General features: G+C 39.1%; 3 protein-coding genes and 10 non-coding genes across 13 annotated transcripts in view; 1 reads left to right on the top strand and 12 right to left on the bottom strand.

The window, feature by feature from the left end:
- The window catches only part of LOC129102380 (surfeit locus protein 1), a 3,371-nt gene extending 675 nt beyond the window's left edge, over positions 1 to 2,696 (top strand). The window contains exons 3-9 of the mRNA XM_054612502.1: positions 149 to 276; positions 373 to 455; positions 1,154 to 1,345; positions 1,441 to 1,513; positions 1,976 to 2,138; positions 2,334 to 2,415; positions 2,537 to 2,696. Coding sequence (XP_054468477.1) covers positions 149 to 276; positions 373 to 455; positions 1,154 to 1,345; positions 1,441 to 1,513; positions 1,976 to 2,138; positions 2,334 to 2,415; positions 2,537 to 2,600 — 785 coding nt within the window. The 3' untranslated portion in view covers positions 2,601 to 2,696. The remainder of the gene's footprint in view (positions 1 to 148; positions 277 to 372; positions 456 to 1,153; positions 1,346 to 1,440; positions 1,514 to 1,975; positions 2,139 to 2,333; positions 2,416 to 2,536) is intronic.
- A 595-nt stretch (positions 2,697 to 3,291) lies between these two features.
- LOC129102760 (60S ribosomal protein L7a-like) lies at positions 3,292 to 8,260 on the bottom strand. The gene is made up of 9 exons (XM_054613028.1): positions 8,210 to 8,260; positions 5,749 to 5,854; positions 5,531 to 5,568; positions 4,988 to 5,093; positions 4,733 to 4,807; positions 4,333 to 4,482; positions 3,987 to 4,127; positions 3,650 to 3,752; positions 3,292 to 3,393 (listed from the first exon to the last, which is right to left on the bottom strand). The coding sequence occupies exons 1-8, from the start codon at positions 8,258 to 8,260 to the stop codon at positions 3,721 to 3,723; spliced, it is 699 nt and encodes a 232-aa protein (XP_054469003.1). The 3' UTR covers positions 3,292 to 3,393; positions 3,650 to 3,720.
- Positions 3,520 to 3,593, bottom strand: LOC129102916 (small nucleolar RNA SNORD36). The gene has a single exon (XR_008531732.1). It is a non-coding gene; the product is annotated as a small nucleolar RNA SNORD36 (small nucleolar RNA).
- On the bottom strand, positions 3,837 to 3,903 carry LOC129102917 (small nucleolar RNA SNORD36). Its single transcript, XR_008531733.1, has one exon. It is a non-coding gene; the product is annotated as a small nucleolar RNA SNORD36 (small nucleolar RNA).
- LOC129102908 (small nucleolar RNA SNORD24) lies at positions 4,220 to 4,289 on the bottom strand. The gene has a single exon (XR_008531724.1). It is a non-coding gene; the product is annotated as a small nucleolar RNA SNORD24 (small nucleolar RNA).
- Positions 4,551 to 4,624, bottom strand: LOC129102906 (small nucleolar RNA SNORD24). The gene has a single exon (XR_008531722.1). It is a non-coding gene; the product is annotated as a small nucleolar RNA SNORD24 (small nucleolar RNA).
- LOC129102910 (small nucleolar RNA SNORD24) lies at positions 4,878 to 4,946 on the bottom strand. The gene has a single exon (XR_008531726.1). It is a non-coding gene; the product is annotated as a small nucleolar RNA SNORD24 (small nucleolar RNA).
- Positions 5,639 to 5,707, bottom strand: LOC129102909 (small nucleolar RNA SNORD24). Its single transcript, XR_008531725.1, has one exon. It is a non-coding gene; the product is annotated as a small nucleolar RNA SNORD24 (small nucleolar RNA).
- A 210-nt stretch (positions 8,261 to 8,470) lies between the features above and the next one.
- Positions 8,471 to 11,982, bottom strand: LOC129102029 (60S ribosomal protein L7a). The gene is made up of 8 exons (XM_054611956.1): positions 11,893 to 11,982; positions 10,677 to 10,797; positions 10,344 to 10,493; positions 9,992 to 10,132; positions 9,677 to 9,756; positions 9,246 to 9,376; positions 8,715 to 8,784; positions 8,471 to 8,610 (listed from the first exon to the last, which is right to left on the bottom strand). The coding sequence occupies exons 1-8, from the start codon at positions 11,893 to 11,895 to the stop codon at positions 8,506 to 8,508; spliced, it is 801 nt and encodes a 266-aa protein (XP_054467931.1). The 5' UTR covers positions 11,896 to 11,982; the 3' UTR covers positions 8,471 to 8,505.
- On the bottom strand, positions 9,527 to 9,600 carry LOC129102915 (small nucleolar RNA SNORD36). The gene has a single exon (XR_008531731.1). It is a non-coding gene; the product is annotated as a small nucleolar RNA SNORD36 (small nucleolar RNA).
- Positions 9,841 to 9,907, bottom strand: LOC129102918 (small nucleolar RNA SNORD36). The gene has a single exon (XR_008531734.1). It is a non-coding gene; the product is annotated as a small nucleolar RNA SNORD36 (small nucleolar RNA).
- LOC129102907 (small nucleolar RNA SNORD24) lies at positions 10,231 to 10,300 on the bottom strand. Its single transcript, XR_008531723.1, has one exon. It is a non-coding gene; the product is annotated as a small nucleolar RNA SNORD24 (small nucleolar RNA).
- LOC129102905 (small nucleolar RNA SNORD24) lies at positions 10,562 to 10,635 on the bottom strand. Its single transcript, XR_008531721.1, has one exon. It is a non-coding gene; the product is annotated as a small nucleolar RNA SNORD24 (small nucleolar RNA).
- Positions 11,983 to 13,084: the final 1,102 nt, after the last annotated feature.

Below are 13,084 nucleotides of genomic sequence, written 5' to 3'. Positions count from 1 at the left end.
GTCATGTAATGCTTAACTGGATAACATTTCTGTCACTTCTCTTCTCATATTCGAGAGCAAAAATGTACGGCATAACATCCGTACGTTCTTGTTTTACGCGTCCACTGTGCTGTGATCACTTCCTGTCTTGTTTATTGTGCATTTCCAGGTAAGTTCATCACCTTTGGGCGACAGTCGAGCTCCACAGCAGCCGGAGTAGGAAAAGCAGAAGACTCTTTCTTCAAATGGTTCCTGCTGATCATCCCTGTCACCACCTTTGGCCTTGGTACATGGCAGGTACAGCATCTCCATTTTGCGTTTTGATTAAAACAAACAAACCAAAAAATTGTCCATTGTTGGATGGACTCAAGATACTTTTTTGTTTCTGTGAAGGTGAAACGGCGTCAGTGGAAAATGCAGCTGATAAACGAGCTGGCTAGACTCACTACTGCAGAACCCATTCCTCTTCCTCTCGAGTAAGTACTTGTGATGTCAATTTATTTTTATTCTCACACACCCATTTAGGATTAAACAGCAGATCACACAAAGACAGGTTGTTCATAGCAGTCCACTAAATGCAGCGATACCCCCTCCTTAAGAAATCTGATTTATAAAGTTGCTTTATAAGAAATCCAGTCGCTTGGCTGAATATTAGGTCCACAATTAGTTTTGTCTTGTATACTGAAACAAATTCCTTTACAATGAATGTATATAATCAAGGATTTAAAAAAAACAAAATAACGTTAGCATGACTAACATGTTTTTTCTAATTAAAAAGGGCACCTATGTGTGCAAAACAGACTTTGAATATTAAAATCAATACAATGGTCAAAATAAACGTTTACATGAGGCATAAGATAACCTTTCTGCTTTTTTTACCTATTGCAAGTTGCAAAAACAATGATGCTTTATTATATTATGTGCTCTCTTATATTGTTGGTGACTTTCTCTCATGTTCTTTTATGATCTTTGCGCAAACCAAATTCCCCAAAGCAAGAAAGGTTTCATTCATTCAAAGCATGCTATCCTCTCCGGTTGTGAAGTTGTAAACCGCATTGATTATCTTTCCTTAATAAATTGCACTTAAATATCTTGTCCTTGTCCCCCCCCAAAGTTGGTATCTCTGTTATTAATGTGCAGATTTGCTTGTCTATTTTTCTTCCCCGGATCTTAGTCCTAATGAGCTGAAGAGCCTCGAGTACAGGAGGGTGACAGTTCGCGGACAGTACGACCACTCACGGGAGCTGTACATTCTGCCACGCTCACCAGTCGACCCGGAGAAAGAGGCCAGAGAGGCGGGCAGGCTGTCCTCAAGTGGAGAGACCGGCGCAAATGTCATCACTCCATTCCACTGTACTGACCTCGGGTAGGACTACAAATAAAACATGTAGTTAAAAGTATCAACTTCACAGTCATCTCTTACATCCAACACCGACTGATCGTTGCTACCTTCTCCCGCAGCATCACAATCCTGGTGAACAGAGGATACGTCCCGAGGCAGAAGATAAGACCAGAGACCAGGATGAAGGGACAGGTTAGTACTTCAGATGATGTGTGACATCATCACACTCTTATAGCATTGTCGAACTCACGATGGAAAGTAGAAAAGAACGAATTAAAATCAATGCAACAGAACTAGAGATCTTTATTCCATGCATGTGAAAACATTACCCACAATGCAACTTGAGTGCCAACAGTTAGGGTGTGCTATGCTAGTAGTGTCTAATGTAGCCTCAAGAGGAGATGAGAGAGAGTTGAAGCAATCTCCGAATCCCAATTATTATTTTATTTTTTATTTCAAACTTGCAGTCTTCAGCCCCAACCATTGATGGCTCATGTGATATATTTTGAGGCAGTTTATCAGATTTTGTGAAGCTCAAAGGAAACATCGGCACCAAAGCTTCCCTGCCATATTCTTTGATTTTCTATTATTATTTTTTTTGCCTTGCAGCCTATTCAGACTTATCAAACAAAATGAAATAATGCTTCTGTTAAGGTGGAAGGTGAAGTAGAGGTTGTCGGGGTCGTTCGGCTGACAGAAGACCGCAAACCCTTTGTACCGAACAATGATGTGGAGAGAAACCGCTGGCATTACCGGGACCTGGAGGCGATGGGCAGCGTCACTGGAGCTGAGCCCATCTTCATTGATGCAGACTTTGGTAAATTATCTAGAACTAAAAAACAATTCACCATGCTCTTTGACTCAGCTACATCATAGCTAATTTCAAATATAATATGCAACTGGCTCATACACTACATAATATATTATTCTACAGGTGTGCAGAAAAGAACGGATAACCCACTTAGTTATGGTGCACAAGTAAATAAAAATATAATCGTCTTGTATCACGCAGGGAGCACAACTCCTGGTGGACCAATAGGTGGACAAACCAGAGTGACCCTGAGGAACGAACACATGCAGTACATGGTAACATGGTAGGTAGACTTCTGAGGAAAAGCACGAGGCATGCTGTTACACTGTAAATAACTTACTGTCTTGTTACTTGATGTGTTTACTGTATTGATTAATTAAGTCATCTTCCCCCTCCCCCCAAAGGTACGGCCTGTGTGCAGCAACCTCCTACATGTGGTATGCAAAGTTCATCAAGAAGATGGTGTGATTAAATGAGTGACCTTGTATTACATATCCTTTGTCTGAATGTTGTCTAGTTTTAGATTGTTCTCCTGAATCATGTTTGAGAATAAATATAATATAAATTAAACTTTTTCAGTCTATTTTTTACAAAATGTTTTGCCACTTCTGTTCCTAAAACTAAATATAAGTGGTCTGCAGATTTGAGCAATTTGAGGGGAAAAAACGACCACTGCCCCAGTTGTTCTGGACAACTTTAATACCATTAATGCCTTTAAAAGCTTGAAGCCCCACATTCGGTAAAATTAATTGGTATGTGACATTTCAGATGTCCAGGTTTTATAGTTCATACCTGTAGCTCTAGAATAAAGTTTAACTTCTCATTTTCAAATAATTTAAGATCATGAGTCAAAATTAAACAGCCACACTTTGCTGTGTACACTGTCCATTCACTTAAACAAACCACTTCAACATTTTGTTTGTGTCAGGGACTTTAGTCTGATCAACTGCATCACCCACTAGATTAAACATCTGCCACATATTTCTTTCCATTCCCAACTACAGGAAAGTATACTGTATCAATTAAACAGAACAGCCAAATTCATTTCACAGACATTACAGTTGTAGATGACTCATATGTTGCACCTTGCTTTCAAAATAAAATATTTATTTGTAATAATAATGAAAAACAACTTCTTTTATAACATATTTTTTATTCCAAAGAATTTAACCAAGCTTGGTTGCCAGTTCCTTGGCCTTTGTCTTCTCCAGCTTAGTGATGCAGATTTGGGGCCCATGATACCACCTCCCTGACAACGAATCTGTAAAACACATTATAAAAGATTAAAACGGTGCACTTTGTTAATATTGCAACATTACTAATGTAGAAACAATTATAGTTAACTCAAATGAACACTTGTGAAAATAAGTATTCTTGGTTTGTGGTCTCTGCTCAGGGTTAAAAAGCTCAAGTTTGATCCACATAGAGGATTCAGGTGAAGAAATTCTTGCATCATTGCTAGAGACCACTTTCTATACAGCAAGATCAAACCACTACCAAATGCATGACAATCTTACCTCAATCGGATTCACATCGTGGGCAGTGATGACCAGCTGGGCTTTCTTGCTCTCCAGAGAGGTGACCGTGTTCAAATCTCCAGAGAAGTGACTGTGTGCAAACCTGCAGAGAAGTGGGAAAGGAGAAATTGCTTTTTAGCCAGAAAACACCCTTTCCTGAAAAAAAAAAAAATCTTATATTTTGGCCAATGCTCAGGGTTAAAAAGCTCAAAAGCATCAGGTTTCAGTTGAAGAAATTCGAGTCATCAGTGCATTACGGCCAAGCTAAAGACAATTTAAGACGTGTCACACTGTTGCTAATATATCAAATTTAATAAATTGGACTTGAAGGGCTCACCTGCACGGAGGACAGGAGGCCTCTTGGTAGGGGTATCTCCCTTTCCAGCTGCCTTCTGCTCAGCACGGGCCAGCAGCCTCTGCTTCTTCTCCTGCTTGGTCTCTGGCCTGTACTTGTGGGCCAGCTTGAACAGCTGTGTGGCTGAAGAGAACATATACGTTTTAATTCAAACACCCAGCAGTGCATCGTTTATCCTACAGCATGACCAGAGGTCAATATAGATCTAAAGGAAAGGCATCAGTGATCTTGGTGGAATGTCAGCACTACGGTTCAGATAGCAAATATTATTTCACATCATTTGCAAAGCCATAGTAACATTAGGGACTAAACAGCTTTCATCACTTACCGGTCTGGCGGTCCAGAGCCTGGGTGAACTGGTTGATTGCTGGGGGAACCTTCAGACGCTTGTAGAGGATGGAGCGCTGCCTCTGCAGGCGAATATAGCGTGGCCATTTCACAAAGCGTGTCAAATCACACTTGGGCTGAATGTCCTGGCCTGTGGGAAAATATTATAAATTAGTATCTGAAACAAAACTAAGGGAAGACTTTTCTCTTTCTCATAAGTGCATCAGCGATCTTGGTGATTGAAGTTGTCTTCAATGTTGTTAAGATAGCAAATATTCGTTACATCATCTGCACCGTTACAATATAAAGTTATAAAGGACGCAATGCTCGGGCCCTTCAACTCTATTGCATTAAACACCCGAATACACACATTACAAGTTACATTTTACTTAAATACTTACGAGGAAAGTCTGCAGGCAGATAGTGTGGCCATTTCACAAAGCGTGTCAAATCACGCTTGGGCTGAATATCCTGGCCTGTGGGAAAATATAATAAATTAGTATCTGTAACAAAACCTAGAGAAGGGTTCTTTTATTTTCTCATAAGTGCATCAGCGGTCTTGGAGTTAAATTGTCTTCAATGTTGTTAAGATACGATTTTGTTACATCATCTGCACCGTTACAATATAAAGTTCTCCCAAAGTTCAGGACACTTACCGATGCCAAAGTTCTTCGGCCTCTTCTCCAACAGGGGGTTGACTGCTTTGTTGGCCTCATGTTTCCTGGCCACAGAAGGGGCAGGTGCCACCTTCTTCCCCTTAAGCTGTGAAGAAATCAGAAATAGGAAGCATTAATGAAGGTACACACACACACACTACATGACTACTTGCACTGCTCCATTCACCAGCATGCATGGGCTTTAGCTTCCATTGCTCAGCATGAGTGTTGGCCTTGTCCAACACATTACTTCAGCCCAACAAAAGGCCATTTTAACCATACAAAATTAAGCAGAGTTTGAAAACCAGTAGTTGTAATCTCATTGAGCACACACTAAACTAAGCTGATAGTCACTAAACACATGGGCTGAATCTGAGCTATGGACGCCACCAGTACTACTTCATCTCTGCAGGAGGAAGCAATGCTCAGGCCCTTCAACTATTGCATTAAACACCCGAATACACACATTACAAGTTACATTTTACTTATACAAGTTAAATACTTACGAGGAAAGTCTGCAGGCAGATAGTGTGGCCATTTCACAAAGCGTGTCAAATCACGCTTGGGCTGAATGTCCTGGCCTGTGGGAAAATATAATAAATTAGTATCTGAAACAAAACCTAGAGAAGGGTTCTTTTATTTTCTCATAAGTGCATCAGCGGTCTTGGAGTTAAATTGTCTTCAATGTTGTTAAGATACGATTTTGTTACATCATCTGCACCGTTACAATATAAAGTTCTCCCAAAGTTCAGGACACTTACCGATGCCAAAGTTCTTCGGCCTCTTCTCCAACAGGGGGTTGACTGCTTTGTTGGCCTCATGTTTCCTGGCCACAGAAGGGGCAGGTGCCACCTTCTTCCCCTTAAGCTGTGAAGAAATCAGAAATAGGAAGCATTAATGAAGGTACACACACACTACATGACTACTTGCACTGCTCCATTCACCAGCATGCATGGGCTTTAGCTTCCATTGCTCAGCATGAGTGTTGGCCTTGTCCAACACATTACTTCAGCCCAACAAAAGGCCATTTTAACCATACAAAGTTAAGCAGAGTTTGAAAACCAGTAGTTGTTATCTCATTAAGCACATACTAAACTAATAGTCACTAAACACGTGGGCTGAATCTGAGCTATGGATGCCACCAGTACTACTTCATCTCTGCAGGAGGAAGCAATGCTCGGGCCCTTCAACTCTATTGCATTAAACACCAGAATACACACATTACAAGTTACATTTTACTTATACAAGTTAAATACTTACGAGGAAAGTCCTGGCAGTTCACATTGGTGCTAAAGAGGCAGAACAACAGAGAGCCATTGCTCCTGAAATCACACGTGTGCGCAGCCATTAGCTTTAGCTTCTCCCAGGGAGTCTAAGCTTTACCCCCAAAAATAAAACAAATATGCACGAAATGTCGACACTATAGTAACTGACAGGCTTCACATAAGCAATGAGTAAATACAAAACTGTAAGAAAACGCGTTCATCAGGGGGATGCAGACAGATTCAACAGAAAGATTCCCCGGAAGGAGCGGCTATATATCCAGCACATTACCCACAATGCAACTTGTTTTCAGCCCCAACCTATGATGACTCATGTGATGTCTTCTGAGGCAGTTTATAAGATTTTGTGTAGCTCCCTTTGGAGTAACATTAAATATAAAAGTACATTTTTATTTTCATTTTATTTTATTGTGTAATATGTTTTATTTATTATCTTAATCTGTTTTTCTGTACTTGAGCTGCTGCAACACCTGAATTTCCCCCATGGGGATCAATAAAGGAATATCTATCTATCTATCTATCTATCTATCTATCTATCTATCTATCTATCTATCTATCTATCTCTCTATCTATCTCTCTATCTAAAAGCATTTGATTAACTTGATTGTACCTGATTTACAGTACTCAACTTATGGTAGTAGTGGCACTGGGATTTCTATTTTGTCTTAGCTATAATCAACCATACAAAACCATTAACATCACATTAAATATTAAAGGAAACAGCAGCACCAAAGCTTCCCCATCATACTTACATTTGTATTTCCTTGCAGCCTATTCAGACTTATCAATAAAATGTAATACTGATTCTGTGGCCTGTGTGCAGCAACCTCCTACATGTGGTATGCAAAGTTCATCAAGAAGATTCAATTGTGATGTGATTAAAAGAGTGACTTGTTGTATTACATATGCTTTGTCTGATATCGTTGTGGATTGTTCTCCTGAAACATGTTTGAGAATAAATTAAATTCTCGTATTTTTATGTATTTTTACATAACTTGTTGCCAGCTACTGCTCCATAAAATGTTGGGGGACACTCAAAAGTAAATACGCTCCCTAAAATCCAATAAGTGGTCTGCAGATTTGTGCTTTGTATTAAAAAGGGAAACCATTGCCCCATTAACTGCAGTGGTATCTCATGCTGGAACAATTTGTATACAAGTGCCTTCAAGAGCTTGAAGCCCCACATTAAGAAAAAAATATTTTGAGGTACTGTCTCAGATTTCCAGGTCTCAGGAAATTGATAGACCAGCCCTAAATGTATCTCTAGAAAAATGTTTTTAAATTAATCTGCCATACTGAGCTTTCTTAGATTTCACACCATGCACTCTCTCCTACTCGAACTCAACCATTTCTAAATGTTAGTGTGGATCCTTTAGTCTGATCAACTGCATCACCCACTGCCAATGACTCACTTACACACTAGTCTGTTCTCTGCTGTTCCATCACTGTCTGGTTTGGATCGGCCACCAAACAGGACAGGAACAGACAGACTGTCAGGTCTGCAGAGAGAACCATTGGTGCCAGCCTGCCCTCAGTACAGGACTTGTACATCTCCAGTCAAGAAACAGGCAGGAAACATCTCTGCAGAACCATCACACCCTGGACACAAGCAGTTCAAACTCCTCCCCTCTGGTAGGTGCTACAGAGCACTGTACACCAAAACAGCTTCTTTCCTCTGGCTGTCACTCATGAACAATTAATCATTCATCCTCTGTATGGTACAAATCCATGTTCAATAACCCGCTAACTTTAAATTCTATTTTTTCCCATATTTATTCAAGCAGCCTTGCATATATGCACATTAATCTACACTTCAGTGTTTTTTGTTCATATATAAAATTCACTTTTGCATTTTATATTTGTGTACAAAATAGTGATTGTTTATCCTTTTTTCTTCTTGGACTTTTGATCTTTTGTTTATTTGTCCGTTTCTGTGTACCAGTGAGCGCAAATAACCGGAGTCAAATTCCATGTATGGGTTCACATACATGGCCAATAAAGCTTATTCTGATTCTATAGAACAAACATCTTCAACATTACTTTTCATTCCCTGCTGCAGGAAGAATACTGCATTTGTTTAATTGCACAGCCAAATTCATGTTCATTATTTCCCAGACATTACTGTTGTAGATGAATCATATGTTACCCTTTACTTTCAAACTACAATACTATTTATTTGCAACAATAAAACAAAAACAACTTCTGTTAGGACATACATTTTTTATTCCAAACAATTTAACCAAGCTTGGTTGCCAGTTCCTTGGCCTTTGCCTTCTCCAGCTTAGAGATGCGGGCTGTGGATTTGGGGCCCATGATACCACCTCCCCAGTGACGACGGATCTGGAAAACACATTTTGAAAGATTAAAACGGTGCACTTTGTTCTGATATATCTACATGCAATTTTACTAATGTGGAGGCAATTTGTAGTGAAATGAAAGCTCACCTCCTCATATCTGTCATTGTAGTTGGTCTTGATGGCTTCAACAAGCTTGGCAAGTGCACCTTTATCCTCACTAGGAGAGAATAAAAAATAAAGCTATTTATTAAGGTGCAAACAGTATTTAGAGATCAAGCTACAGGGAATTATTGATTCAATGATACGGTTGACTTTTAACAGGATAATGTAGATAAGTGCATTTATACATTTGTTGACTCAAAAATATCAGATCTTCTCCAGCATTTTCAAACTTTATTTATGACCCTTTGATCACACTAGTTGTTGTTAACGTTTGATTAGAGCATTGTGACGAATCTAGCAGCACACTCTTTTGCACCCTTTGAAAATGTTGTTAAAAGTTTAGTTTGCACGTCACTAACAAACAGCTTAATAGTTATTGGATACCAGTGCTGCAGAAAATGCCCCTTAAATTTTTTGGAAGAGATTGTCAAGATCTGAGCCGTTTTATGAGTCAAGGAACTTTCAAAATCTCATTGTATTACACTTTAACATTGCTCAGTTTACAAGCATACTCACGGGTTTGTCTGTGTGAAGGCGACTGAAGTGCAGGTCTTTCTGTGCACCAGTCTGCCCAGTCTAGCCTTTCCCTTGACGATGCAGTATGGGACACCCATCTTGCGGCACAAAGCTGGCAGGAAGACGACGAGCTAGAAAATCCAGGGAAGCACAGGAAAAAATATTAATATTTAATTAACATATATTAGCTTCAAGTAATGCCAAAGAAAAGGATGAATCGGATCAAAAACTAATGTTCACAATAAATGCTCTGGTAAAATATGTATTCTTTGTTTGTGGTCTCTGCTCAGGGTTAAAAAGCTCAAGTTTGATCCACATAGAGGATTCAGGTGAAGAAATTCTTACATCATTGCTAGAGACCACTTTCTATTCTTGAACTTTTCCTATAGAGCAAGTTCTACTGCTACCAAAATAATACACGACAATCTTACCTCAATTGGATCAACATCATGGGCAATGATGACCAGCTGGGCTTTCTTGCTCTCAACCAGAGAAGTGACGGTGTTCACACCTGCAGAGAAGTGGGAAAGGAGAAATTACTTTCTACCCAGAAAACACCCTAACCCTTAAAACATCTTATTTATATATTTTGGCCAATGCTCAGGGTTAAAAAGCTATAAAGCATCAGGTTTCAGGTGAAGAAATTCGAGTCATCACTGCATTAAAGCCAAGCTTGAGACTACTTAAGACGTGTCACACTGTTGGCTAATATATCAAATTTAATAAACTTGTCTTAGAGGGCTCACCTGCACGGAGGACAGGAGGCCTCTTGGTAGGGGTATCTCCCTTTCCAGCTGCCTTCTGCTCAGCACGGGCCAGCAGCCTCTGCTTCTTCTCCTGCTTGGTCTCTGGCCTGTACTTGTGGGCCAGCTTGAACAGCTGTGTGGCTGAAGAGAACACATACATTTGAATTAAAAAAAAAACAACAGTGGCTACATGCATTGTCCTACAGCATGACAAGAGGTCAATATAGATCTAAAGGAAAGGCATCAGTGATCTTGGTGGAATGTCAGCACTACGGTTCAGATAGCAAATATTATTTCACATCATTTGCAAAGCCAAAGTAACATTAGGGACTAAACAGCTTTCATCACTTACCGGTCTGGCGGTCCAGAGCCTGGGTGAACTGGTTGATTGCTGGGGGAACCTTCAGACGCTTGTAGAGGATGGAGCGCTGCCTCTGCAGGCGAATATAGCGTGGCCATTTCACAAAGCGTGTCAAATCACGCTTGGGCTGAATGTCCTGGCCTGTGGGAAAATATTATAAATTAGTATCTGAAACAAAACTAAGGGAAGACTTTTCTCTTTCTCATAAGTGCATCAGCGATCTTGGTGATTGAAGTTGTCTTCAATGTTGTTAAGATAGCAAATATTCGTTACATCATCTGCACCGTTACAATATAAAGTTCTCCCAAAGTTCAGGACACTTACCGATGCCAAAGTTCTTCGGCCTCTTCTCGAACAGGGGGTTGACTACTTTTTTGGCCTCATGTTTCCTGGCCACAGAAGGGGCAGGTGCCACCTTCTTCCCCTTAGCCTTCTTTCCCTTAGGCTGTGAAGAAATCAGAAATAGGAAGCATTAATGAAGGTACACATTACACACAAACTACTCAACACAAGAAACCTTGAAACCTAATCAATATTTGTCTAGAGCCATGACTAAATAAAGCGTGCAGGTGTTATACATCTTAAGTCATACCTAAGTAACATACAGAAAAATGTAAGCTTCCATCTAAAATAATACTACTTGCAGTGCTTCCATTCACCAGCATGCATGGGCTTTAGCTTCCATTGCTCAGCATGAAAGATGGCCTTACTTTAGCCCAACAAATGTAATTTTAACACAAAATTAAGCAGAGTTAGAAGACCAGTAGTTGTCAATGAGGTTAAGCTCACAACAAGTTACATTACAGTCATGTAGCAGACTTACAATAAGTGTATTCAACATAGGTATTCAAGAGAACTACTAGTCACCAGAAGTCATAAGTGCATCTCCTTTCTTAAACAAGCATCTAAGAGCATAAGTACAGTGCAGAAACAATATAATACAATAAGTTGAGCTCCATATAAGTAAATGCATAGAGCTCGATAACTGTCCATGCTGCTATCATGCCATACAGAGTTACAGATAAAGCCACAGGGTTTACTTTAACATGAAATACTCTCATTTCAAACAGAGAACATGGGGTGAATATGAGCTCTTAGCAGGAGGAAGCAATGCTCGGGCCCACCGCCTCCATTGCTTTAAACACATGTGTATCCCACCACAGAACAATATATTTTACCTATATATATGTGAAAATGTCACATTAACTTACGAGACAAGTACTGGCAATTCACATTGGTGCTAAAAAAAAGCAGAAAAAAAGAGCCATTGCTCCTGAAATCACGCGTGTGCACAGCCATTAGCTTTAGCTTCTCCCAGGGAGTCATTGAGAGAATCATACCGGCGACACAGCGGCCAACTTCACCAAGTTTTACCCCCAAAAAAGAAACACATCCACGCGAAATATCGACACTATAGTTACCGCCAGGCTTCATGTAATTCATAAGTGCATTTTAAATGGTAAGAAAACGCATATATAAAAGGATGCAGACAGATATAACAGATGGAATATTTCCCCAGAAGAAACAGCTATGTACCCACCATGTTGGTTCAGGCTGAAAGGAAGACCGAGGGATTCTGGGTAACCTAAGTACCGCGAGGTTTGCGCTGTCGTGACGTGACTTCCTGAGAGCCGACCTGGAGTCAGATGTTACAGCTGCTGGATTCAGCTTTCAAGTTTTACAAATTCTGATACTGACTCAGGATCAGTGTTACAATATACAGTGTTTTACACGTCATATTCAATGGGACATTAGCTGTGTATAGTGCACAGTGTATGTTACTCAGTAATGAAGTATATTTACAAAAGTACTCCAAATTATGTTTTTCTTTTTAATCAAATTAAAGTATGATTTAACAGTGTGACAATTATTTTATTTTAATTGTATCTTTTCTTAAATAATGACATTTGTTTAAAAAAAAAAAAATCTTATCTATTTTTGTATATTTAACTTATGTTTTTATCCTTAATCAAATTAGTAAAGCATTTCCATTTGAAAGTATGATTTAATGTACCTTCAGACCACCATTTCTTTGGTGGTCTGGAGGTACATTAAATCTTACATTACATTTTGAGTAGTCTTTTGAGTAGCCTGCAAATTTCCCTGCTGCGGGACTAATAAAGGATTCTCTTATCATATCTTATCTTATCTTATCTTATCTTATTTTCTTTAAAAAATTGTTTCAAAAAATAAAATGAAATAAGATCTTGTACATTTTTTGGTATATTTCAGCAGGCATTTCCATCGATAAGGAGACAGACAGATCAAGATTATCCCCCAGCCTTTGATAGCAGAACTCGACCATTCAACGAAAAGATCTCTGATCAGCCACATATTAAGTTGTTACAATATACAGTCTTTTATATGTCATATTCAATGGGACGTTAGTTGTATATAGTGCACAGTGTATGATATATGTGTAGTAACTCAGTAATGAAGTATATTTACAAAAGCACTCCAAATGATGTTTTTCTCTTTAATCAAATTAAAGTATGATTTAACGTACCTCCAGACCACTATTTTATTTTAATTGCATCTTTTCTTAAATAATGATATTTGTTTCAAATTTTTTTATCTTATCTATTTTTTGGATATTTAAGTAGGAATTTCCATCGATAAGATAAGATAAGATAAAATAAGATAATCCTTTATTAGTAGCGGGGTCCAAGATTACAGCAGCATAGAGGATAGTGCAAACAAGAGACTTATCAGCAATAAAAAAATTCAAATCC

The sequence above is a fragment of the Anoplopoma fimbria genome, chromosome 14 (assembly GCF_027596085.1).
Source record: "Anoplopoma fimbria isolate UVic2021 breed Golden Eagle Sablefish chromosome 14, Afim_UVic_2022, whole genome shotgun sequence".
Taxonomy (NCBI): Eukaryota; Metazoa; Chordata; class Actinopteri; order Perciformes; family Anoplopomatidae; genus Anoplopoma; species Anoplopoma fimbria.
Note: the sequence above shows the minus strand (reverse complement) of the source record. Positions and strands in the feature narration are given on the sequence as shown.